At 44.4% G+C, this 27,597-nt stretch overlaps 1 protein-coding gene across 1 annotated transcript in view; it reads left to right on the top strand.

Moving 5' to 3' along the window:
* Positions 1 to 27,597, top strand: part of Cdhr3 (cadherin related family member 3) — a 64,285-nt gene that overhangs the window by 34,316 nt on the left and 2,372 nt on the right. The window contains 11 exon segments of the mRNA XM_027926295.3: positions 1,553 to 1,701; positions 4,848 to 5,037; positions 11,254 to 11,425; positions 12,436 to 12,538; positions 13,244 to 13,342; positions 14,805 to 15,031; positions 17,414 to 17,585; positions 19,885 to 20,135; positions 22,224 to 22,405; positions 25,169 to 25,182; positions 26,368 to 26,399. Of these exon segments, the coding sequence (XP_027782096.3) occupies positions 1,553 to 1,701; positions 4,848 to 5,037; positions 11,254 to 11,425; positions 12,436 to 12,538; positions 13,244 to 13,342; positions 14,805 to 15,031; positions 17,414 to 17,585; positions 19,885 to 20,135; positions 22,224 to 22,405; positions 25,169 to 25,182; positions 26,368 to 26,399 (1,591 nt within the window).

The following is a 27,597-nucleotide window of genomic DNA, read 5'->3' as shown; positions in this document are numbered from 1 at the left end:
GTGAGAAGACTAATTAATGGGTCTGCTCAGGGGACACCGGGCAGGGAAACCCAGACCATGGATGATGGGGTGCACCCACAGGAGGCTCCCTCACGGAGGAGGGTGGGGACCCAGGACCCAGGGAGGCCCCTGGTGGGGAAGGACTGTGTGAGTGCCTGGGTTGGCCTTGCTCTGCCTGCCCCTGTTCCCCTTGTAATCTCCTTCCTCTGGCTCTACCTCCTTGATGGGAATGGTGAGGTGGGTCTGCAGAAACATTCTGACTCCGACATGAATGCAGTCACTTAGATCTGAGGTAAAGAAGAGCCCAGGTGGCAACACGCCAACACGGGAAACTGGGAAATCAGAGGTGACCCTTTGCCCCACTGAAATGTTTTTCCCTCTGTAAGGGAACTTTCTGCAGTTGTTTTAAACAACAAGCCCCCTTGGTGCCTTCAAAACTACTCAGTTTGCCTCAATTATATAGTTAAAACTTCCAACCTGTGTTTCTTTCTTTTTTTAAAAAATATTTTTATTTGTTGATGGACCTTATTTATTTATTTAATTGCTTATATGTGGTGCTGAGAATCGAACCCAGTGCCTCACACACGCTAGGCAAGCGCTCCACCACTGAGCCACACCCCCAGCCCCAACCTATGTTTCTTATTGCCGGCCCTTTACGATGGCATTGGAGGTCTGAGGAAGACGGGTAAGTTGGCGATTTGGGGTTATCTTTTAAGAAGTGACCGTTGGAGAACAGTGCTCTGAACTTATATCCTGCCAGGGGGACTTACTTTTCAGTTCAGAGATTTGACCTCACGATTAATGCAACTTGGAAAGAAGTGTAAATTCTACATCCTCAGGCCCCCCCCAAAAAAAAAGAAAGAAAGAAAAGAAAAAAAAAGACAAGGAAGAAAAAAGTGAGCAAAGGTGCTAGAACAGAAGCCTTACAATTTTCCAGCTTCTGGTGGCCTCCACAGGGTGGGAGTCAGACACAAGGAAGGAAACCAGCAGTACTAGATGTTGTGTTCAGATGGATTTTTAAAAGAATTTCAGGCAAATTCTGCACAAAAATTGGGAGGGGGATGGGGTTGTGGCTCAGCGGTAGAGCGCTTGCCTAGCATGGGCGGGACCCGGGTTCAATCCTCAGCACCACATAAAAATAAAGGCATTGTGTTGTGTCCATCTACACCTAAAATATAAATATAAAAAAAAATTGGGAGGAGAGAAGATGGTGAAGATGGCTGGATGGGCTGAGTGTCTCTATTTTAAAAGATGTTAATGCCACGGCTGATCTGAAATGGCATCAGGCAGGCATGTGTCGAGTCAGAGACTGTGGCCTGTGTAAATTGTTGCAATAACAGTGTGGCGCTTTCTTTGCATCCTCAGGGATGTGATCTTTGGAAATACAAAAGCCAGTCACCGGCTCCTTGCAGTGCTGTGTTCTCTCTCCAAGCGCGTGGATGCAACTTCAACAGCGTGGTGCTATATTTAGCATGAACCAAAATACCCACCACCCAAACAGCACCCTCCCATGCCCTGCAGATCAGCTGTGTCTGCTGTATTTCTGTTCTAGCCCAACAAGAGTGTACTCGATTCCGGAGGAACTGAGTGTAGGAACCATCGTGGCCAATATCACAGCTGAGGATCCTGATGACGAAGGCTCTTCCGGCCACCTTCTCTACAGCATGACTACTGTTGGCAACTACTTTGTGATAAACCAGTGTGAGTCACAAACAACTGTCCCTAAGGGCATCCTCTAATTCCGTCCTCTGGATGGTCTTACAATATTTTCTCTGTCTTCTGGCCTGGGGCATGCCTTTTTGTCTAGTGTCCTCCTTAGGGACCAAGGAATAAAGGTCTTAAAAGCAGCTGACACAGGAGTTGTGGAAACCAAATAGGACCCAGTGGTGACAGCTACATCATCCTTTGCCTTTGTAGGGGTGAGGAGATTTCTTTTTTCACCCATCAGTAGATTCATGATTGATACCCATATAATCTGTCTATACCTATACAAGGCAGATTAACAAGGAAAAAAGGCATACACATTTATTTAATGTGAGTTTAGTATAATTCAGGAACTTTCAGAAACGAAGACTCAAAGATACGGGGAAAACTGTATTTGTGTGCAAAGTTTGATGAAGAAGCAAACAGTTGTGAATTAGGGCAAGAGGGCAAAGGTGTGGATCTAATGACAATAAGCCAGAGGGGTCTGAGCAAGGCTTGGGTTCAGAGCCTTCTTGACCTTTCTGTGTCTTCCAGTATAAGGGTGCTTCTTTTCTCTGGGCACGGGTAGAGTATCTGGAATGAAGGTCTTATGACTGCTTTTTTTTGTTTGTTTGTACCCAGGATTGAACCCAGGGGTGCTTAACTACTGAGCCACATGCCCAGCCCTTTTTTATATTTTACTTAAGTTACTTAAGACCTTGTTAAATTGCTGAGGCTACTTTCAACTCACAATCCTCCTGCCTCAGCCTCCCAAGCTGCTAGGATTACAGGCGTGCACCACCATACCCAGCTCTTATGACCACTTCTGAGGATAGTCAGAAAACTCTCTTATGGCCTACTTCAGGGGGAAGGTAGGAGGGGGTTAGAGAGGCCTTCTGACTCCTGGTGTTTTCTCAGATGCCAAAGAGCTATATTGTGGGGTAGTGTGCACCAAGCCCCATCAGATTGACGAAGGTGGATATGTGAGGATACATGAGTTACCTACCCTGAGGTACCCCGAAGTCTTTGGAGGAGTGAATCTGTACAGTGTTGAAATAGGATGAAATCAAATATGTAATTTTGGGGCTGGGGTTATGATTCAGTGGCAGAGCATTTGCCTAGCATGTGTGAGGCACTGGGTTCGATCCTCAGCACCACATATAAATACATAAAAAATAAAGGTACATCAACAACTAAAAAATATTTTTAAAAATATGTGTAATTTCAAAAATCTCTATAACTACAGTGTTAAAAAGTAAAAAGAAGCAAGTGAAGTTAATTTTAAATATGGCATTTTTATTTAATTCAGTAGATCCACAATATTATCATTTCAACATGTAATCAATATTGAGAAGATATTAATGAGCTATTTTAGATAATTTTCTTTGGTACCAATTCTTGAAAGCTTGTTGTATACTTCAAGCACATCTCAGTGAGGACTAGCCCTACGTCAAGTGGTAAATAGCTACACGTAGTTAGTGGTAATATATTGAATAGTGTCTCTCTTGATCAATCTGCTGGACTGCTGGGAGTTATTTTCCAATCTGAGTTTCTTAGTGCAGAGAAAGAGAGTTTCTCCTTTCTGTAAATGCCACCTTCACTGGAGACTTCATATATATTAGGCATTATGCTGAGTGCTCTATATGCATTCCACCCCAAATACTCAACACAACCCAATAAAGTTTCATAATTCACACTTTACTGAAGGAGAAACTGAGGCTTAGGGAGAGGTCTGCACAGGTAAAGTGACTTGTCCAAGGTCTTACTGCTCATAGGTCATGAAGCAGAATACCAGTCCAAGCCAGCTGACCCCAGAGCCTGACCTCTGAGTCACTAGTGGATTATACCACCTCCATAAATCCAGAGCACATTTCCCCAAAGTATTTCACTTGACATAATGATTTATGGAGACGCGCCTTGAACAATCCCAGAAAAACAATGCATTGTTGACCCCATAAGCTTTAGGGCAAGGTACACCTATTCCCAGGGTGGGCAGGCAAAGGTAATCCCTGGGCTGAACCGCCCTGGAATTGAGGACCTCACTCAGCTAACAGTATGAGGAAGGACAATCATGGTCAAGAATTCTGTTCTCCCTGGCGTGGTGGCGCACATCTGTCATCCCAGCATCTAGGGAGGCTGGGGCAGAAGGATTGCAAATTCAAAGCCAGCTTCAGCAACTTAGCAAGGTGCTAAGCAACTCAAAGAGACCCTGTTTCTAAATAAAATATAAAAAGGGTTATGGATGTGTCTCAGTGGTTAAGTGTCCCTGGGTTCAATCCCTGGAACTCCTCCCCCCAAAAGAATTCTGTTCTAAAAAGTATTGCAAAATTGAACTTTTAACCAGCATACATTTGGGGGTTTGTTTTGTTTTTGTACTGCTAGTAATTTAAATAAATCAAACCAAGTACTCTAGTTGCAAGTAACAGAAACTAAGGCAAACTAAACTAAGCATGAGAAAAGAAAAACGGTAGGGAAGTCAATGGAAAGGATACTGGGAGCCAGGATATGGTGGTGTGCGCTTGTAATCCCAGTGACTCAGGCAACTGAGGCTGGAGGATGGCAAGTTTGAGAGCAACCTCAGAAACTTGGTGAGACCCTCAGCAACTTAGCAAGACCCTTATCAAGTCTCAAAATAAAAAAAAAATTAAAGAATTGGGATGTATCTCAGTGGTTAATCCCCAGTTAATAGAAAAAAGGAAAAAGAAAAGAGATACTGGGTATTTCAGAAAAAGGAGTTGACTAAGCAGGACACAGGGCTTAGGAAAGTGTAAATCAGTGCTGCTCCAGAGACCTCAGCCGCTAGAGTTCTGGCTTTTACCTGTAGATCTACTGTCAGCCTCACTGATTCCCCAAGGTATGTCTCTCAGATACAAATTACTCAATAAGAGAACCCACTGGGTCAAACTAGAGTCAGCTATTTGCCAAATCTGTTAGCTGTGGGAAAGGACTGCAGCCTGGGGCCCTGAAAAATTCTAGATATTCCAATAAATGTCTAATACGGGGACTTACATAAGTTTTATTTAAAAACTATTTGAATAGAGAATATTCTCTGTTTAAGTCAGTCCTCGTGTTAAAGTAGTCTTCTCCAATGTTCTCCTAGTCTCCATACACCTTTATTCTTCACTTGTCTTCAGAGGGTCATCTTCTGACCTTTACCTTCTCAGTGACTGGTACAATCCATGTAGCCCAGAGGATGGACCGAGATGCCGGTGAATTAAGACAGAATCCCACCATTTCTGTGGAAGTTCTGGTGAAGGACAGACCCTTTGGGGGCCAGGAGAACCGCATGCAGATAACCTTCGTTGTGGAAGACATTAATGACAACCCAGCCACATGCAGAAAGCTCACCTTCAGGTATTTACATTTTGAAACTCGTGCTAGGCATTTTGCTTCTTGGGTGGCCCTTGACCTTTTGGCTTCTCTGCCATGTTCTCAGGAGGAAGCAAAGAAACATGGGCATTTGGGGAAATGGCCCATTACAGTAAGTACATTTGCACTGTCTGATTTTGTTCAGAGGGCTTTTTTCATCATTCCTTTCTCTTCCCTCCCCTTCATTTTCTTTCCTCTTTGTTATTTCCCTTCTCCACTTTCCAACTCTGTTAAGAGCTATTTTTTATTTTGCTCTGTTGGTAAAAAGTACCAGAGGGACTTGTTAGACCCTCTCTGGACTGTGCCTTTTCTTTATTTATTGCTACCAGTGGCAAGACGGTGCTGTTAGTTAGCAGCTATAATAGATGCCAGAGACTAAGGATTAGTAACTAGGAACTCCCAGAGAAATGTACTACTAGTAATTTAAATAAATCAAACCAAGTACTTATGTAAAACAAAACAAAGCATCTAATTCACCTTACACCACTTAATAGCATATAAACAAGGGGAAAATGCAGATACAAGTGGGATATGAGTTATTTTGAATAGTTTGATTTGTTCTTTGTCTCACAATCTATTCACAGTTGTTTTAAAATAAACTTCCTTGTAATTCTGGGTCCGTATGCCTTTTTGAGGACACTATTGTCTTTCTACTAGCTATTTTGTCAAAACCTCCTCACACAAGATCAGCAATTCCCTGGGTTAGCCTTATCTCCGTGTTTTCTATACTAGCAAGTCACTGGTTTCTTGGGAGTCTGAAGAGGGCCCTTCTCAAGTTAGAGGAGGCATCTCAGCAGTGACCCTTGCAGGGAGCAAGGGTCTGAAGACCAGAGCATCTGCAGCAAGACTGAAGACCAGAGCAGGTCTCTGTTTCAGATGGGGAAAGTCTCTTGAGTCTTTAACAAGTTTTGCAAGTTTGTTCCATGTGACTTTGGACTCAATATATAAGTATGCCATGCAAATGACAAAAGACCCTAAACAAAGATTGTTGTAATCAACAGAAATATAAATTCCTTTATTACACTTATGAATGTTTCCCTGTTCTCTCAGTTGATACACCCAGCATAGTGCTAGAGAATAAGTGTAGCCTTGATATCAAACAGTTCTCTGTTCTGGATACCTACTTGATCTGCTCATTCAGATCCAGTCTCTACCCTGCCCTATGTGGCAGGAGGCTGACCTCAGGGTACCAACTGGCTTCCTTACCTTCCATCTTCTGTTGACCAATGGGGAGCCCTAGAAAGAGGGAGAAAGTGAAGTCAGTGCAGTCCCCTGGCTGTCTCTCTGTCTGTCTTCTGAGTGTATCCCTCTGCCTTCTGAAGATCCTATAAGACAGCTGTCTGCATACAGCACTCTCCATCCCTGGGTTCTGGTTTCAGGAACTGCTCCCCGACTGGCTTCTCTGGGCCTAGGGTGGTAAACATTGCACATCCTGAAGCACATCCTGAAGCATTGCACATCCCCTGAGATTCACATGTCCCCTCTGTGTACCTTGGTAACAACCCCTTTACTAAGCCTCCTAGAATTCTCCTATTTTGCCATCTGCTTCTGGTTGAGACCCCGTTAAACTCAGTCACAGGCCCAGATCATGTGACAGGTTCCTACCCACAACCTAAGCATTCCTGTACCTCAGAGGCTCTTAGATGAATAGCAATGGTTGCCATGGGTAGTCAGGATTTTGACCCTACTGTGTACATAAATTGAACCCAACTTCAGTTAAGAGAAGTCTGGGTCCTAGAGATGGAGTAAAAATGATTTGTAGAGTCACACTTTCCTTGAAAATCTAAATCTATGCCAGCACTCGGTGGTCCCAACATATCTTGGGAAATTTATCTCTTCATGTCCCACCCACCTAGGCCCTCCTCCTTTCTTCTTTGTTCCCCTGCCTAGAGAGGTAGGTAGGGATTTCAGGTAAGGAGTAAGAACTCTGGATACCAGTGCTTGCATCTTCTGGAGTCTCCCCTGTTTCCTCCCTTCAGTGTGTATCTATTCATTGCAAATTCTGCCTTCCTGTGGTCCCCTGAGGTGGTGGAAGAGCAGTTTGCAGACTGTGTTCCAAATTAGCTGGTGAAATCACATTTTGAATGCCCTAGACCATCCAGGCAAGCCCATACAGAGTCTTGCTCTTGATCTTCTCTTCAAATTAGCCCTGAAGGCCAACACTAAATCAGTAACTGGACTAATGATATTTATTACCGGAGCTAATTCTAAACAATGCTCAAGTCTCTCCTCTGGGCTTGTGAGGGAGGGTAATTCCCAGTTGGGCTATGAAAGCCAAGATGTGAGGAGACAATAAAAGGGTCCCTTCCTCTGGGGCCCAGGAGTGCAAGTCTGCCCTAGGAGCTCAGTCTGTGCATCCCACCGCTCAGGAGGACAGGTTAGGGCTGAGCCTGCGTTACCACCTCCTCCTGCGTTTAAGCCTTAGTCTCCATCCTAACCATGGCAAAGCCAAGCTCACAAGCAGAACAAAAAGAAAGGACAACGGAAACGAAGCAGCCTCAATCTCTGACCCTTGTCTCTGAATACGGTGATTTTTGAAGTTTCTGCGGGCAGGGAGAAGAGTGGGAAGGTAGGGCGCCAGCACCCAGCGGCAGCAACCGGGTGGTTGCAGGGTAGCTGTGCACCCAGGGCAGAGAGTGGCCTGGAGGCGGCGGGCGCCCCCTGCTGCTCACCGCGGGCCCTGTGGGCTCTTAGCCCTTAGCACCGAGGCCTCTGCGGCTTTCCCAGGCTGGTGATGAATGAGCCCAGGGCCCCACTAAGGCATCAAAGGCCCCGAGGCAGCCCCCATTTAGGTTGTAAATCGTCAGGCGCTTGGCTGAAAGCGCCTCTCAAGCTGTTTGTGAGCAAGAGGCGGAGAATGCGGGACCATGGAGAATGCGGCTGGGCTCAGTCACCTCTGCATTGGGAAGGACCTGTGATCAGACAGTTGGGAGCTAAGGCCACTCGCCTTTGAAGCAGGGATTGATGAATGAAAAGGAGTGGCTCTCCAAGTGACGCGTTTAGGGGAGAAATACCAAGAGTCAGGGAAGAATGAAAGAACATGCCAGGTTTGATCTCAAACAATGCCACAAACAATAATAATAATGATAATAACAAATAAATAAAAATTAAAAACCCAAGACACTTGGAAGGTTTGAAAGGTCTGGTTTCTGAATTCTTTAGATGATGAGATCTCCTGGCTTCTGCAGAGTTGTAATCAAGGCTCAGATCTTTGAATGCCGTTGCTCTGTGGGCCTGGATATTCCCTGATGGAATTTAAAGTTTACAATGACTCTAAAACTAGGGGCATGAACTTTCTTGGACAAATCCTAAAACTGCTTTGAATCGCTCTTTCTTCACCTGTAAAATGAGGACAGAGTTCAGACCTCTTGGAGATGAAGGCATTAGAGTTTTAAAAGTGCTTAATGTAATACAGCATGCAGCTGCTGTTTAATAAGTGGTGTCTATTCTAAGTTGTGAATGGTACCATGGCATTGTGTGATCAATGCAGGAATGAGGATGCTCAGCTTCCACTCCTGCTAAAACACAGACAGGATTTTTGCCAGTGAGGCATAGTGGAGACTCAGGTACGACTGCTTTCTCTCCAGCAAACAAACCCAGTTATCCTCCACAGCCCAAAGCCATCCTTGCTCCATAGTTACTGAGCCCAGAGCCGTTAAGAGAGGTTGTAGAATGGAAAAGGGGCATAATTTGATTGCAGAGAGAGGTACAGAGGATAAAACTTAACACATGTTAGTCTGGGTGTTCTGAAAACCAGATGCCAAGATAGGACTAAATGTGCAAGACTTTTATTGGGGGAAATGCCTGTGGGAGAAAACAGGCAGACAGCTGGGTGAGGCTGAGGGAGTCTTTAGACCATGATGCAAATCTGACCTGAGTGAAGGAAAGAGGAAGGAATGTGGTTGGAAATGTTCTAGATTGTATGGTAGTCTAAGGTATGTTCACGAGGCCATCAGGAGTTCTGAAGCCAAAGTCAGCTGTCAAAGGACAGAATGAGCCTATCTTAGTATATCTGTCCCACTCAATCATTGATACATGGCCTCACTACAAAACCCAGGGACAGATTTCAAAGCACAGCTGCTGGGGCCTGTGGTCAGTTATAATCCCATTGGCTGAAGGTCTTCTAGGCACCTTCTCATGGCAGCCATAATATGTTTTTGTAAGAACTTTTGCAAAGGCAAAATATGATTGATACCCAAGGAACAACCACAAATCCTCCCATGCCTCTCGCCATCTCTATGAAAATCACTTTTACAAGGTGATTTTATTGTTCCTCCCATCAAGAGATGGACTTCTCTCCTTGCATCTGTGCTTGACCATGTAAATTGCTTTGGCTACTGGAACATTCACAAACACGGCACAATGGAGGCTTGCAAAGTGCTTGTGCATTGGGCTTGCTCTCTCTTGCTGCTTTTGGAACCCTGGGATCTCCATGTGAAGAGCCTGGTGGCCTCCTGAAGGATGAGAGCAAGGAGACCAACCACTTCTCACCACCAGCAGTGTGAGCAAGACCATCCTAGACCTCCGGTCCCAGCTGAACTGCCAATGACCACAGGAACCAGCCAAACCCAACAAGAACTATGGGATAACCCACAGTATAATGAAAAAATAAAATAAATGCTTGTTGTTTTAAGTTACCAGATTTTGGGCTGGTGTGTTATGTGGCAAAAGCTCACTGACATGATTTATGTGCATTTCATAGATGGAGAAGCTGAAACTTAGAGACATGATAAAAACTCTCCATGAAATGAAGCCTTTAGAGTCTCAGAGTCTTCCACACCAACCTGGGCCTGGCCAGAGGCTCTGAGTTTGGAGATAGCTTTATTCATTTGTGTTATTTGTCCAGAACCTGGGTCAACTGAGATTAGGACCCCAAATTCAACCCTCAATAAATCTGTCTTGAATGAGTGATACTAGGTCATTGGGAGCCTCTCTATTGCACTGGTATGGCTGGGATACTACTCAAGGCATTCCCAACCTTCAAAGCATGGGAGATGATGTAGGATCAAGGGCTGCAAGGGCTGCAAGCGTACAGGGCTTTTCTCTAACCAGATTATAAACTCCTACAGTTTAAGGTTGGGGGGTGAAATTTATATTTTTCTTATTTTCTTCTTTATGACTGTTCTCTCATCTGCTGCTGTCATTCATTCATTCAACAAATTTTTACTGAGTGCCCAAAACAGAGCAAATAAATCTTCCTCAAAGTGCTTATGGTCTAGGGGGGAAAACGGACAATAAACAGGATAAATAAGCAAAATATGTAGTATGCTGGATTACATTAAGTGCTAAGATTTAGAAATAAAGAGGGGAACAGGAGGGGAAGCCATGGGCAGGGGTCACTGATATTTTAGATAGGGTAGCCTCACTGGGAAGGTGATGTTTGATCAGAGGCTAAAGAAAGCCAAAGAGGGAGTGACTCAGCTCTCTGTTACTATAACAAATGCCTGAGATAATCAACTTATAAAGAGAAAGATTTATTTTGGCTCACAATTTCACAGGTTTCAGTCCGTGATCAGTTGGCCCCATTACTTAGGTAAGGCAGCACATCATGGCGGTAGTGTGCAGTGGAACAAAACCACTCACTTTATGGCTAGGAAACAAAAGAGGTCGAGGAAGGGGCCAAGGTCCCACACTCCCCTTCAAAGATATGCCTCCAATGACCTAAGGATCTCCAAGTAGGCCCCACATCTTAAAGGGTCCACCATGTCCCAACAGTGCCACCCTGGGAGGCCAAGCCTTTAATACACGGGCCTTTGGGAGACTGTCAATGACAGCAAATGCAACGACCCAAGGCTAGAGCATGGCAGAGTGTGCAAGGAATGGAAGGAGGTCAGAATGGCAGGAGGAGCGTGCACCAGGAGCTACAGGAAGTGAGTTCAGAGGGAGAACATGCAGCATGTCATGAGGGTCCTTCAGATCAAAGTTAGATGTCAAGTGAAATGAGGAGCCACTTAGGACTTAGAAGCAGAGGACTGACACAATCCGACAACATTTTAACTGGACGCCTCTGGTTGCTATGTTAAAAATTATCTGAAAGGAGGCAAGGACTGCAAAAGGGAGAACTGGGAGGAGCTTACTTCAATAACCAAGGACTTGCTTTGAACTGAAAATAAAGCCGAGGTGTGAGCCCAGGGCCTAGGTTAGAAGGAGCTCTCCATCACCATGTGTTGGGGGAAAATACTGACTCTGTGTTTTCACCAGCATTATGGTGTCTGAAACAGCAGCCAACGGGACGTCGCTTCTGGACCTGAACAAATTCTGCTTTGATGAGGACAGCGAAGCACCAAACAACAAATTCAACTTCACCACGCCATCTGGAGTGGGGAGCAGTCACAGATTTTTACAGGATCCAGCTGGCTCGGGGAAAATTGTGGTCAGTTTATGGTCATTGCATCATTAAGAGGGCATTGGGGAAGCTGGTCCAACATGCATAGTTTATTTGCTGCCCCATTGAGAGAAATTTCCAAGGTAACCCCCTCTCAGAGCCTCTGTAACAGACAAATTTAATAGCAAGCTTGCGTCCTGGTCACTCTTTATTTTACACAGGTACCGGGAATCATTTGTTACATGCATGGCTGGGCTAGGACGCTGGGGACTGGGCTCTTCTCCCCTTAGCTCCCAGCGCGCAGGCCTGCTCAGTGCGCCCTTACAGACACCTTAGTGGCCTGCCCTCTGTGCTCACGCTGTTTTGTTTATTGGAAGGCTCATTCCTCAAATGACGTGTAGGGAGAGAAAGCAGGGCCTGGGCCACGAATGTGTCTTGGTGGGTTTCACATCACATCATAGAACCGCCAGAGACTCAAAGGAAGATAAGACAAGGAGGGTGGGAAGGGCACGCACCAGGGCAAAAGCAGAATCAGAGCGTAGAGGTAGGTCTCAACAAGCTTCTTGAGACCTTCACCTGCCGGAGACTCCTGCCCAAGGCTCCTGCCCAAGGATGTGGGTGGTGGTGGTGAAGGTGTCTGCCACAAGGGTGAAGCTGCAGGGCTTTGCAGCTTCTGGGGATTGAACCCAGGGGTGTTTTACCACTGAGGTATATCCACAGCTCTTTTTATTTTAGACAGGGTCTCACTAAATTGCCTAGGGCCTTGCTAAAGTGTTGAGGCTTAGCCTCAAACTTGGAATCCTCCTGCCTCAGTCTTCCAAATTGCTGGGATTACAGATACATGCCACCTCGCCTGCCTGTTGGTAAATCCTTTTGAATAAGTTCTCTAACAGTGCACAACGGTATGGTTGTCACTTTTAAAACCCCCTCAAATACATGTGAAAAGTGCTTCCAAAAGGATTATGCTAATTTACATATCCTCCAGCAGCATATGAAAATGTCTTTGTCAGTTTGATGAATAGATTGTTTATTTGTGTAATGTCTCTGTTTTAATCTAGTTGATTGGTGATCTAGATTGTGAAAATCCAAGTAATCTAGCAGCTGGCAATAAATACACCCTGATAATCCAGGTGCAAGACGTTGCCTTTCCTTACTATAAAAGCAAGTATCATTTTGATTTTTTTTCATGTGGTATCTTCCTTGAGCATCAGTGACTAAACTGTGCTAAGTAATTGAAGGAGTTGTGCTAGGTCTTCCAGCCTTCTGATTGGGCTCTGATGCAGGGGCCTCCTTTTTCTTGACTGAATTACAACACTTAAGGGTTTTGTAAGGGTCTCTCCATCTTTAGTCTTGCTCCTTTCTAATGTATCTTCCTTTCTGTCAGTGATTTTTCAGGAAATGCACATGCCATCATATAATTTCCTTGAGTGTGTTTCTCATTGTCAAGTTGAGGTTCAAACTTTGGCTTGGCATACGAGTACTTTCATCATCCCACTGCTGCTTTTTAACTCACTAGAGGCATCTCCTCCCCACCCCGAAAGGCCCTGCCCCCTACTTTTTTCAACTGGACCAAACAGTTTACTGTTGTCCTGTGTGAATCATGTGTTTTTACACCTTGGTATTTTTGCACATCCCTAGAACACTCCCCCATCCCATCCTGTTCATCTGTCTAACTTCGTCCTTGTAAGGTTCCATAGTGACCTGTACCTGTGCTTATCAGGAGGTGACTACCCTAAACGTCTTCAAGGAAGGAACCATCAGACCTTATCCACCTGTATTCCTGAACCTGCCCCGAAGATGCTTTAAAAATGTTGAATAAACAAATAACAATTCTGACTTAAATTTGTTTCTATTTTCATTTTTTAGATAACATCTACATTTTTATCTTAACAAGCCCAGAAGATGAGTTTCCCCTCATCTTTGATAGGCCATTCTATGTATTCAATGTGTCTGAAATAAGACCAGGTGAGTCAGTGGAGAGGTAGGCCACAGGGCTCTGGTCCAAATGCACATTTGCCTCCTTCCAGAGGCCCCCAGGCATGTTTTTCACATTGATTCACAGCTGATTAGTGTTTATCGCACCTCTTATGTTTTTTGAATTGTCCTTGCTGCTGCAGCATCCTTCAGGTGAAACTGTGTATTGGAGCTGTGGATTAAACTGCATTTCCCTGAAATCCCTGGTTGCTTCCTTGGCACCGTTGCCTGATTCTGCTCATCCTCCCTTTTTGTAACCTAAAATTTTCCTCTTGGTTTCCACTGTGATTTTTTTTTTTTTGTCAACTCACTAAGAGAATTAAACTTGAAAGTAGAACTTTCTCATTTCTCTATTTTCTTCACTTAAAAACAAAGACATTTTCTCTCTCTGCTCAGAATCACTGGACACTTTTTTTTTCTGCCCGCCCTTTATTACACTTTGATTTTCGTAGGCTTTTCCCAACAAGAAAAGACTCCTACTCCCAACTTCAGTTTGTCCTCATCTCCCTGTGTTTGAAGGTAATACTGTTTGCTAGCTTTCCTTTATAATCAAGTATATAAACTCTGGAGTGTAACAGACGTCCCCACAGCCTTTGATCTTGAGAACATGGACATTTCTTCCATATTTCAAAACCAAACCAAATCCAGAGCACTCCCCCTAAAATTATCTCCTCTCCACTGTCTTCTTTCTTTATTATCGTCTCCATCTCTTGACATTAAGTCTTAAAACACTTAAAAAGAAGGTCCGAAGAAAATGCTTTTAATTCCTTATACCTTACCCAGTGGAAAACACATTCAGCAGGAATAGGCTTTTGATGAATTCACTGCAATTATTTTTGACCACCTGCTCTGGGTCACACACTAGGTTAAAGAATAAGAGAAGCTTTCTGCCCAGGAGGAGTGTAATTTTTAAGAAAGAACTTCTATAAAACAAGGAAGCTAGAACTCCAACAGCCACACCAATGATATTTGTGAAACAGGCAAAATGGAACTATATTTTAAAATCTACACTCTGTAATCATCAGTTGCTAAATTCTTTTTTTTTAAAGTGCTTTTCATCTTGTTTATAAGAGCAATTCATGCTCATTATAGGAAAATCTGAAAAATAGAAAAGACTTTTAGACAGCACTGTTAAAAAAAAGATATGTGGGGATGGATGTTCTTTGCCCTGTTGTTTATGATAACAAAATAATTGGTGCCCTCAGAGCCTCTTTAAAGGCATGAATTGTCTTTCACACCTCACAGGACTGTTTGGATCATAGAGCCAATAACCTAGTGGGTGCTCATTAGCATTATTTGAACTTAAGAGAATTGAAGATATAAAACATGCAAGATATGAACCACAAGGAGTCCTCCAAAAGTCTTTCTGCCCATAGCTGTGAAGATACATGTTCCTGGGCCATCTGCTTCCCCAACCCAGTCAGGACTAATCCCAGGTGCTTTATTCCTCCAGCTAGAACACGAGTTGGACAGGTGCGAGCAACCGATGGAGACTTCCCCCAGACCAGCATCGTCTATTCCGTCTCCTCTGGAGGGGCCAGCCCCCAGTACCCAAACATATTCTGGATTAATCCCAAGACAGGAGAACTTCAGCTAATAACAAAAGCTGACTATGAGACAACCTCCATCTACATTCTCAGAATCCAGGCCACCAATGGCGAGGACACCAGCTCAGTCACTGTGAGTACATTCACTTATCCAACTGGTTGATCAGAGTCTCTCTGCTGCAAAGGGGGATCTTCACAGGGCACATCTTGCAGAGGCAAGGAGAAATGAGTAGTAGTGCCCAGGACATAAAGATCCACATCTGTATCTGAGGGCCAAGTTTGTGCGTGACTGGGAGAAGCATTGAGATGGATGACCAGACACTGGGTATCTGTTCAACCCACAAACCCACTTTGTGGGACAAGGTTCCTTCTAAGGCCCTTTAAATCTCACTTTGCCTTCCATGTGGGCTTGCAGTGAGATGCACATTGCTGGAAGTTGGGTGTGGTCTTAACGTCACCTGTCTCTTCTCCAAGAGCTGTTTTGCCATGTACACCAAATGGGGTAGATCTTACAATGGTGCTGTATCAGTCAGTTTTGTGTCTCTATATGAAGTACCTGACGCAGGCTATTCTCACAATTCAGGAAGTTAAAGTCCATGATTAGGTGGACAAATGGATTAGTCCCATTTGTTTGGGCTCCTAGTGAGGGTGGGTGGCACATCATGGTGGGAGTGTATCTCAGAGTATCTCAGAGAGTGCTCACAATTTGAGCCAGGAAGCAGAGAGAGAAGATGGGCCAGGGTCCCACACTCCCCTTGGGAGCACACCTTCAATGACCTAAGGACATTTCCCACAGGTTTCTCCATTTTGGTCCTTGGGGACCAAGCCTTCAACATGTGGACCTTTAGGGGACACTCCTCCAAACCATAGCTGATGTCTACTGCTGCAATGCTTTCCATCCCTTGATGCTGAGAATCCTGGGAAATGCAGATTCTTGTGAGCAGGGGTGGGGCCTGAGATCCTGCATCTCTAGCATGCTTCCCAGTGGTTCTGCTAGTCCATGGCCACATGAGTAGCACATCAGGGTCATAGGAGGGTCTAATAGGTCCACTGGGTCAGGGATTAGGATTATCTGAGGACAACATCATGACCATAAAGACATAACTATTCCTTGTTCTTTCCCACTAATAAAGTAAAAGAGCATGAAGGCAAATGGACTCTTAGCTAGAAGCAGATTCCTGTGTGATATAGACAATGACTGGCTTGGAGTCGGGAGAATGAGTTCATTTATCAACTTTGATCTTAATTTTCCAAGGGGGTCTGAACAAGGCTTATCTCTATGTCCTTATTTCAGTACTTCTTAAGCGGAAAGTCCCCTGATAAATCCAATACCCAAATAGTTCAGTTCCTCTGATGACTTGTTTTGAATTAATGGGATGATGTTTTCAATGATGTGTGGGAGACTGGGCATTGCTAGCCGAGGAAAGCTGGAGATAATTGCAGTGTTTGTTAGGCTACAGGGTTTTTTTGAGAAAAATGAATGGACTATACTGTGGAAGCTAACTAGAGTGAACATTTCAATTTATTCCCAGGCTCAGAAAGAGCTGAAATCCCCAAATTTCAAAAGTAGAATGAATATGACTCAAAATTCATAAGCTTTTTAAAAGGGTGATGAACTAAACGATCATATAAGTCCCTTTCAGCTGACATTCTATGATTCTTGCTGGCAGGCATCCCAGTCTATATATGCCAATTTGCCGGGCACAAAGGATAGTGATGAAAGAGAATAGACTGGCCCCTGCTTGTGGCAGGTCAGCTCCTGGGCTCAGTGTGGTGCTAATAGCCCCAGTTACAGATGAGATCCCAGCTCCACCAGGCCCACTCATTCTGGCCCAGTGCTCCTCAGCCACCGCTGCATGTCAGAATCTGCTGGAAAACATGAAAAACCGTGCCTGGCTCCACCCTCCTGGGATTCCAATTCATTTGGTCTGAAACTGGCTCAAGAAAGTGGAGCCAGGGTTGAGAACCATTTCTGTGCCCACCAAAGTTAGAGACTGAGCTTCCAATTCACAAGGGAAGGCAAACAAGGAAGTGCGTGGGGTCCCTGCAAATCTATACCCACTTGGGAAAAGAACTCAGCATCAACCTCAGGGAACGCATGCATGGAGGTGCCTGCGTGTATCATGAGGCTTGTGAAATGTCTGCATAGGCTACTTGCACACACATGTGCATGTGGGTGCAAATGGCAAAGATGTTAACAGGTTGGGGTTTAGGATAGAAGAGAACTGAATTCAGATCCCAGTTTTGCCTCTTACCAGCTGAATGGTGTTAGATCAATTACCTCATCTCTCTAAGTCTTCTTTTCCTCATCCATAAACTGAAACAAAGTGGGAATGCAGCTTGGTGGTAGAGCACTTGCTTAGCATGCCTGAGGTCCTGAGTTCTAATCCCCAGTACTATAAAACAAACCAAAAAAAAAAAGGAATTATCATCTATCCTCCTCTTGTGAGGTTAAGTGAGCTTACTCCATGGAAAGTACCTGGCATACAGTAAGCACCCCTTCTTGTTGCTCTAGGTCACTGTGAACATCATTGGAGAAAATGATGAAAAGCCAATGTGTACCCCCAACTCTTATTTCCTAGCCATCCCAGTGGATCTGAAAGTTGGCACAAACATTCAGAATTTCAAGCTGACATGTACCGACTTGGATTCCAGCCCCAAATCTTTTCGTTACTCCATTGGCCCAGGTACAGTATTTGGTGTGGACAGCCCTGGACCTGTCTCTGAGACAGGACTGTGGCGTTGTGTCCACACACTGGCCTGGGATCCGTGTGGGGTGGGGTTTGAATGAGGAAGGAGGAATGAGTTGTTTAGTGATCCCTGTGCTTTCCAGTGCTCCTCTTGGCTTCCCCATCTCATCTAATTCTCCCACACCCATACACTCAGCTGAGCACAGGTCTCAGGAAGGGTGAATCCCGTTGATAGCGAATCCCAGCCCTCAAATTTCCAAACTATGAGTCACATGCCCCTATTAGTGTAATTTTTAAAAAATTGAGTCTAACTCCTCAACCGCCCCTTTTCCTAAAAGCTTGTCACGGGAGGCAGGGCATCCTAGGCCTCTCTCTGGATAACAATAGATTAAATAGATTAAATGCATTTTGAAACTGTGTCCTCAGCAATTCTCTTCTGCGCCATTCATTTTCTCTCTTTAAAAATATACCATTGTGGGGGAAAAAAAAGAGCACCTCTCAATGGAAATTAGACCAAAATAGCTCATCTAATGAAGTGCTGGGGCCAGAGATTTAAACCCAAACAAGCAGAGCAATTGCACAGGAAAGAGTAAAAATCCATCTCGGCCGCCTGCTGAGCCCTGGCAGAGCAGGAACTTGAACAGTAGGAAGCCTCTGAGCCGGCTGTGTCACAAAACCCAGGGGCAGACACTGCCTTGAGACTGCAGTTGCTGAAGATGGAAATAATCCATACTGAGAACCCTAAGGCCTTTATGGAGCACTTTGCTGCTCAGGGAGTAGAAATTGCATCATCTCCTGCTCCATTTACTGGTTTTCAGTCGGTAATGAGTCTGGAGCCACCGGAGGAATGAGCAGGAGCTATGCCTGGGCTGGCAGCCGTCCTGCCCCAGGCTCCCTGAGCTGTGTGCTGTGAGCCCCAACAGACTGTGTGCGTGTTTAGCGAGGAGTGGGGTGAGTTTAGAAGGACCTGGGGCTGCGCTCCATACCAAACCAGGAGGCACCTTCCTTTGGAGAACTCCGGGGACATTGGTAACCCATATGACCAGTCAGGTTCCATGAAAGGCCTGGGGAGAATTTAGCCTGTGTTAGGGATGTGACTGCTCCACCTCTTGCGGCCCACTCGTGGTCATGTTAGGGGACAGCAGATGTGAATGGGAACACGAGTTAAGAGAATAATGTTATAAAATGGGCCCACTGGGCTGACCCCACAGACTTTCTTTTCAAAGAAGCAATTTACCTGTAGCCCTGCCTGGCCTGAGTGATCAGGATATGTCACAATCCTCAGCAAACTACCTGTTCACTGCAGGAGAAATGGAGGCCCAAAATAACGTTGATAAGAGGAACCCAAGTCACCCTGAAGGTGGAGACTTTTTTGACCAGATCCTGAAACTCTGGGAGATAAGGGTAATTCCTCCTATCCATCAAATCCTCCTAACTATAGAATCCAATTAGCATCGGTCAGCATGGGCCAAGGTGACCTAGAGTTGCCATAATAGTGGGGACTTGAGGGCTGGGGATGTAGCTCAAGCGGTAGCGCGCTCGCCTGGCATGCGTGCGGCCCGGGTTCGACCCTCAGCACCACATACTAACAAAGATGTTGTGTCTGCCGGAAAAATAAAGTAAATAAATATTTAAAAAAAAAAAAATAATAGTGGGGACTTGAAAGTCTGATGTCAGCCTGCTGTCAGTCAAAAGTCAAGGGGTGGACCTGGATGGGACTCTCTAGAAACTTCTCTGGGATCTCCAATAAAACAAGAGTGCAGGAGAGGCACATTGTCCCTCTTCTTTCTGAGAGGACCCACTCTCTTCCTTGATAGTGTCCCCTTTCCCTTTTCCTATCCCTTCAACAACCTATTCCTGTTACTCTGAGCAACATGTCTGAAATATTTCTGACTTGATCATAATAATCTGGGTTTGAAGTGGGGGACTTTGCACCTTCTCAGTTTCTCAGAAGTCCTCAGCTCTGTAACAGTCTGAGTGTGAGTTACATGTTATTGCTAAATAAATCCTGGATTGTCAGCTAGTGGGGGCTGTACCATGTTATTAAATCTCTTCTGCCTGATGGCACCTAGGACAGGTAGGCTGTGGTGCTTTTCTACTCATCCTTGTTTGCAGCCACTCTGCTTATAAGTGAGTTTCTTTATACTAATGAAATCTCCCATGCAGCCATGACCCAGCCCTGGTGCCTCAGTCATGACGTCTACCCTCCAGTGTGGACATTAATGCAGTTTTCTTCTAAACCTCTATCTGCACTCTTCTTCCTTTTACCAACACCCTGGTATCACATCTCATTTAGGCAACATCAACAGTCACTTCACCTTCTCTCCCAATGCTGGCTCCAATGTCACACGTCTGCTGCTTGCATCCAGCTTTGACTACAAGGGTGGCCTTGATAAGATCTGGGACTACACACTACTTGTCTACATAACTGATGACAACTTGCTGTCTGGCAGAAGGAAAGCTGAGGCTCTTGTTGAAACAGGGACGGTGACACTGAGTATTAAAGTCCTTCCCCACCCCACCACGATCATCACCACCACCCCCAGGGTAAGCACTTGGGGGTATGGAATCCTGAACCACGTGCCCTTGTGGTTTATATCAATAGAGCCATTTGATCCAGGAGAAGAGTGGGATGGGCTACAAAGAGTTGAGGTATTAGGCTGGATCAGAGTGGCCACCAGGTAGGTAAAGCCCTGGCTGAGACCTTGGACCCTTGGAACTTTTAACGTTATATCCTGGTTTAAAAAAAAAAAAACAACAAAAAAAACTACCTTCAGTAGATGAATGGATAAAGAAATTGTGGTATATATACACAATGGAATATTACTCAGCATTAAAAGAGAATAAATCATGGCATTTGCAGGATGAAGTTGGAGAATATCATGCTAAGTGAAGTTAGTCAATCCCCAAAAAACCAAAGGCCAAGTGTTTTCTCTGATATATGGATGCTGATCCAAAATGGGGGTGGGGGGAACCATGGGAGAAATGAAGGAACTTTAATAGGGCAAAGGGGAGGGAGGAGAATGGAGGGGACATGGGGGTAGAAAAGATGGTGGTGGAATGAGATGGACATCATTACCCTAAGTACATGTATGAAGACATGAATGATGTGATACTACTTTGTGTATAACCAGAGAAATGAAAAATTATGCTCTATGTGTGTACTGTGAATTGAAATGCATTCTGCTGTCCTATATAACAAATTAGAATAAATAAATAATTTTAAAAAAGGAAATTTTTTTCAGACCCACTCCAGATTATTGTTATGATTAACATTATTATTATTGGTATTGGTATCGGTATTATTTTGTGAAACTGGGGATTGAACCCAGGAGTGCTCTACCACTAAGCTACATTCCCTGCCATTTTTTGTTTTACTTTTTATTTTGAGAAAGGGTCTTGCTATATTGCCCACACTGGCCTTGAATTTGCAATCCTCCTGCCTCAGCTTCCTGAGTAGTTGGAAATATACCACCATGCCCAGTCCACTCCAGATTATTAGTTATACCTTACCCAACCATGACCTCCAGGGAAGGAGGCGGGAACCTGGAATCCCTAACTCCATCTCTAGACCCATTGGATCAGAAACTTGGTGTTGGGGGCCAGCAATCTATGCTTGTAAAGAGCCTTCCAGGGAATTCTGTTGTGCATGAAAGGTTGAGAGCCACTGACTTAGAAGGGGTGACAGATTACAATCAAGCACACCAATTAATAAAATAATTGCAGATTGTGGTAATTGTTAAGAAAAAAAAATAGCAGGTGCCATAAAAGAGAAGAAAGGGAGAAACTTGGAATCTGACAAGATTATCTCCTCTGCCCCTCGGAGGAACTGGTCTCTCTTCTTTTGTCCCCTTCCTTCTTCTCCTAGTAAAAGTTGCACCCCTGGTCAGAGGCCCCATATTTGTAGCATACCAGAAGGAAGTGATTGGAACCTTATTAAACCACCTACCACGGTGGCCAACTTGCACTTGGCAGAGTCTTCCTGGGAGCTGGGTACTGTTTCTCTCCTGTGCTCCAGTGGATATGACCCCCCATGAGTGGAGCCAGCAAGCTTAAGGACTCTTTGTGTAACTAGTAGGCTCCCTTGAGAAAGGCATTGCCACCTTTCTTGGGCTTACAGCATGACCTAGTTATGGCATCTCCATGGCTTGTTTGCTGTGTCTCCTGCTCTAGGAAGCAGATGCTGAACTCGAGGCTCCGCTGTGATAGCAGCCCACTCACCTGGCAGCGCCAGCTGTCTCCAGTGAACACTGAAAAGCCTACGAGGTGTTAGAAAAACAGCTTTCGTGGTTCATGCCTTCTCAGTGAGAGACAAGGGCTATATTAGTCCCTGGATTATGCTGTTATTGCAGAAAAACAGCCAATGGATCTTTTAGCTTTTGGGAAGGGGACAAGAGATAGAATGAAATTAGGCCTGGAGTTGCTTTTCAGTTCTCCAATTTTTCTGGGTTTGGGTCTAATGTGTGCTTTCAAAGACTATAAATAAGGCAATGGGTGGAAGTAGCAAGAACAGGGCAGATAGATGTCGGTGTAAGAGCAGGAACAGAGTGGAATGAACACACACACACAGGGAGAGTGCTTAATGTCAAAGACGCAACCACCCTCTGCTCACACTCAGGCTCTCTCTTGTTCAAGCCCAGGATCACTTACCAGGTCTTCAGGGAAAACGTGTATTCTCCATCTGCGTGGTATGTGCCTTTCGTCGTCACCACAGGCTCCGTGTTGCTTCTGGGTCTCTTGGTGTCTCTGATCATCCTGTTGGCCAAAGCCATCCACAGATGCTGTCCCTGCAAGATGGGGAAGAACAAGAAACCTCTGTAAGTTGCTGTGGGCTGGGATTTCCTCAGGATTTTTCAACAGGACAGGATTCCTGGAGTGACAGAGGGAAAAGGAGATAGGGAGGAGGAATCCCAGCTGCCCTTGGGCCTGGTGTACCCTCTTTGTCATAGGTGGGACCAGGAAACCATTCCCTGGACTTTCTCTGAAAACCTGCTCTGTCCCTGATGGGATTTCAGTGAAATTGGGCTGTCAGCCTTTTGGTGACCTTGTTCTGCATAAAAGCTTCAGAAAAGCCCTGTTGTGAGTAGTGACAGAATACGCTGTGCTCTTATTTGTAGAACATTAATAGGAGGTGGTGGAATTAAAGGAAACACAAGAGCCGATAAGGGAATTAAACTTTTGGCTCTCATGATGCAGTTGGGCTTGTGCATAACCAAACCATCATCGTTCTTTGCCTCGATCTCAGGGACTATACACACAGGCCAGTTTTTCTCCTCGCTGTTCTCTCCTGTTGTCACATAGGCCTCTTATTGTGACAACCTGTGGAGTGTCCTTTCCTGGTTAAAGTGAGGTAGTGGTGTGAGCAGAACGTTGAATCGTCACAGGCTTCTCTCAGAGCCACTTTTCTTGTGTCTCAGTGACTCTTACCGTTTGAGCATGGTGATTCTGAGTTGGGACTTTGAAATTAGATGGGGCCTGGGTTCAAACTTTGACGTTACCATCTTCTGGTATGTGGCTTTGGGCAAGTGATGACCAATTAAATAAGCAAACTCAAATAAGCACTTTGCACTATTCCCTAGCAGGTAACAGATGTTTAAAACATCATAGCCATTATTTTAAAAATTTTATTGCATTATTCTTCACAGCTAAGACCCAGTGAGTTTATGATTCTAGATTTCAAGTTTGGCTTTGCACCCAAGTATCTTAGAACATTGAAACCACTGAGTCTCAGGATTCTCAATTGCAAAAAAGGAGGGGTAATTAGATTGATCTGCCTTTTAAAGGTATTTTTTAAAAAACATTTTTAGTTGTAGATGGACACAATATCTTTAGTTTTTTTGTAGTGCTGGGAATCAAACCCAGTGCCTTACATATGCTAGGCAAGTGCTCTACCACTGAATCACAACCCCAGCCCTCTTAAAGATATTTTTAAGGTTAACTAAATAATTCAAAATAATTTAAAATAATTAAAATAATTTAAAACTTATGGATGAAAGATTATATACAAGTAAAAGGCATTAGCATATAGATGTGCATTGCATTTTGCCATATTTATTTGGGAAGTTGCTATTGGCAACCTTGACTTCAAGGTAAGAATCCTTGAGTATTTGTTGAAATTAAAAAAAAAAAAATCTTTGTTTGGACTCTACTCACAATTTGACTTAAAAAATTATCCTAAGGCTGGTGCAGTGGCACACGTTTGTAATCCCAGAGGCTGAGAAAGAAGGATCACACATTTGAGGCCAACCTTAACAACTTAGTGAAAACCTGTCTCAAAAGAAAAAAATAAAAAGGGCTGGGGATGTAGCTTAGTGGTAAAGCTCTCCTGGGTCAAATCCCCAGGACCAAAAAGAAAAAAAACATGATTCTAAAAGAGTGACACTTAAGCTTGTAAGGATGGTGTTATCCTGTGGTGGGATTTGGGTAGAAGTTCTTGAAGGAAGTAATCCAATAGACAGTGCAACTCACGGAATAGATGGCTAAATGTTAAATGTGCACCTTGAACCTGGTAGTTTTAACTTACAATCTTAAATACCGTTTCCAGCATTGTTGACTTAAGAAAGAAAACTAGCTAGAAATTCATACCCAGACCTGACATCTTTAGAAGTAAGTTGTACCATGTGACCACCAGCATTTGTCAAACAGCAAAGAATCAAAATTAGAATCACAGAAGTATAGAATCCGAGTGTATTAGTCGGGGTTCTGCACAGTCCAAGAGGCTGAAGCATCAGAACAAGAGGGATCAGTGATGCTACCCCAGGAGACCAAAAGGCTTCTGGAAACTCCCTGGAGAATCACTGGCAGAGTGTGCTTTGGAAGAGTAAAGAAGTGAGAGTCTGATATCCTCAGGCGATAGCAATAGCCATCAAGAACCCATTCAAGAAGAATTGAGCCTGCATCTGCCCTTGCTTCCTTGTTCTTCCAACTTTTACTCTATCCAAGCCACCATGCTCCTATTGGATGGTGCTGCTCATGCTTAGGGAGGGTCTCCACTTCAATTTGCTATCCCAGATGGCAATCATTCCTAGACACGCACTCATTGACACACCCAGAAGCCTCTTAATCATCAGCATATTTTAATCCAATCAGGTTGACAATTCAAATTAACCATTACACCAAGGTTATCAGGAGAGGGGTCTTAGAGTTCAGGTCTAGCTCTTTCTTCATGTTACAGGAAACCAAATTTAACTGCCAGCCCTCAAACTGCCATCTGTGAGCCAACCCCCCTGCTCAGCTAGTTCTGTGGGAGAAAAAGGGAAAGAATTGCCTGGCCATCTGACCTGGCTGATGACGCCCTTGCCAGGTGTCCTCAGTGGAGTCGTCATATTTCCTGAATTCTATAAGGCAATAGTAGTCAAAATTTTCAAACTCCCCAAACCTCCCAAGGCCAAAGCCATTGGTGACAAAGCCATTTTGTTTGGAGCCAGGTCTTCTTTTTGGCCCTCATCAATGACCCCTTTTGCAAATCAGCCCTGGAACCCCAAGCAACACAGTTGCCCAAAGGACCCTATGTTATCTTGTGTTCACCTGTGTGGACCACTTTCAGGTTAATTAATACCCATTCTTTTTCTTTCCCATAGGGCAAAGAAAGGAGGTATGTACAGTGCTTATTCCTTTTTTTTTTTTTTTGCTTGCATGCTCTGTTGTACTACATAAAAAAGGACCCAACAGAGCCAGTTGGCACAATTATATATTGGTGAGTTTTTAGCAGCATCATTGTTGGTAGAATGAAGCACAGGGCAGATGCTGCTGGAGCACAGGAAGGGCTGGGTGCATGGTGCCTTTGGCCTATTGGGAAAACTCCCGTGGGCCCTGCCTGCTCCCACCCAGGGTCATCTCCAATCAGTTTACCTTCTGCACCTGGGCTTGTTCCCCACTGAGTGGGACAGGAATAAAGAATCCTCCATGTGTTAAACACAGTATCTACTCAGTACAGCACATGGAGGGGCGTGATCCCTCCTGAGGATAGCTAATGCTCTGTCTTGGACACCTGCCTCTTTTGAAAGAACAAATGAGATTTTATTCTCAGGCTGCAATGGATCTGATCATTTGCACAAATTATTTAGGCCAGACTAGTTAGAAAGAGGGATCGAGGGCAGCCAGATTAGCCAGGAGCTGAACAATTTCAGGAAAGTTTGTAAATTGAGCCAGGTCTGTTTGAAAGCTCTAGGCTTGAGGAAGTGTCTCGTCCTGCCCCTGGCCAACAAGTTGTTGCCTGAAGGTGACCCCAGGCTAGTGGGAGAGACAAGATATAAAATTGAAAAGTGTGTTAAAAAAATGTTTGCCTTAGTCACTCCATCCACAGCGTGTGTCTGACGTACATAAAGCATGTACATCAGGGTTCAAAATTTGATCATAATGATTATTGATCATATTAAATGAGATGACCTGTGAAATTTTACAAACTGTTTCCAATCCCAGTTATTTTTTAAGAAGGGCATAGATGAAATGAAAAGAAAAAAAAAATCCCCACATTTGAGCGAGTGTATCAACTCAATCTTTCTTTTTGATCTCTAAGTCTATTTGAAAGCTAATTTTTTAGGTCCCCCCAAAAATAATAAGTTGGAAAAATAGTTTAAAAATTTAAGTGTGTGTGTGTGTGTGTATTGAAAATACATGTGCATATTTTTCTGAGAAGATGGAAAGCTATCAATGTCTACAGTCAGAAAAATTCTTTGCCTTATCTGTAAGACTGGTTTCAAAGCCTGTTTAGGGTATATCTCATTGTGGGGGTAGAATTTTAAGGAAAATTAACTGCTGCCTGTTCTCTTTCCTGCAGACATGAAGAAGACAAACAGAGAGGTTGTGGTGGTGAGTGTGGTCAGCCACAGGCACCTGACTTGGGTGTTGGCTGGTAGTCCTGTGGGGGTGTTTGTCATTCAGGGAGGTATGGTATTTGGCCACTGGAAGAGCTTGCTGTGTGACAGAGTTCCTGATAGAATTCCTTCCCTCCACTGAGCATGTCTGCTGATGCATTTACAGAAGCACTGACTTTCATAAATATAGAGTTGTGGTGTCTACTGTCTCCACCAGCTCTCCAGCAGAGTGTGTTGGAGGAGTGGAGGTTAAAGACCCCAACTGGCACTTCAGTTTCCAGTGGAATTTAATTTTTCTTTGCTGTTTCCACAACCTTGCAGAAAAGTGATAGAGAAAGAGCACTGCTATCTATGGTCCAGGCCTATCACTTAGCCACATGGCCTTAGGGACCCCTCAGCTGCTTGGAGCTTTAGATTCCTCAGTAGTGAAATGGGAGCAAGGTCACCTGCCGTGAGATAACAGGTGGGGAAATATGGTGAAAATTGTTGGGTGTCACACAAATGCGGAGTTTATAGGGTAGCTGGAGAGTTACCCTGCCACCTCACTCTGTCTCTCACCGAGACTGCTGTCTTCACTGGGAAGTGATGGAACTTGAAGGTGATTCTCCTTTCTCTTCCCCCATGATGAGACTTCATTTATGAGCCAAAACTCTGTATTTGGTGAATGAGCACCATGAGGTGGTTGATGGGGTACACTGGGATTTTTGCTTTAGGCCCATCACCTTAGAGCTTGGACCTTCTTGTTGGCCTACAAATGGGGAGAAGAAGCAGTCTTTGGTCTTTGTGGTCTTATTGCCTAAGGCAGGTACCCTTGGGTATGCCTCTCAGAGATGGTCTTAGAACTGGGTAATGCTAAATTAATCTATTAAATAAATAGATCCTCGTGACTATAAAAAGTGGGGCTGCTTACCTGATCCAGTGGACGAAACCCATGTAAATCCCTATATCCTCTCTTCAGAGTTGGGGAGCTGTGGGGAAGGAGAGGTGATTATGTACAAATGTGATGAAAATACAAAGACCAGAGGTCCTCTAAGCTCTAAATGCCGTCCTCATTAGCATACTAAAGACCCTATCTATGGCACCTTTACAGGGTATCATGTGAAGGAAGGGGGTGCCATGGGGTCAGGGACAGGTGCATTTTTTTTGGACACAAGTCAGGTCCTTAAGGATGGCACAGAGTACAGATCATGGAC

The sequence above is a fragment of the Marmota flaviventris genome, chromosome 1, assembly GCF_047511675.1.
Source record: "Marmota flaviventris isolate mMarFla1 chromosome 1, mMarFla1.hap1, whole genome shotgun sequence".
In the NCBI taxonomy this organism is placed as follows: Eukaryota; Metazoa; Chordata; class Mammalia; order Rodentia; family Sciuridae; genus Marmota; species Marmota flaviventris.
This window is presented reverse-complemented; position numbering and strand designations above follow the sequence as displayed.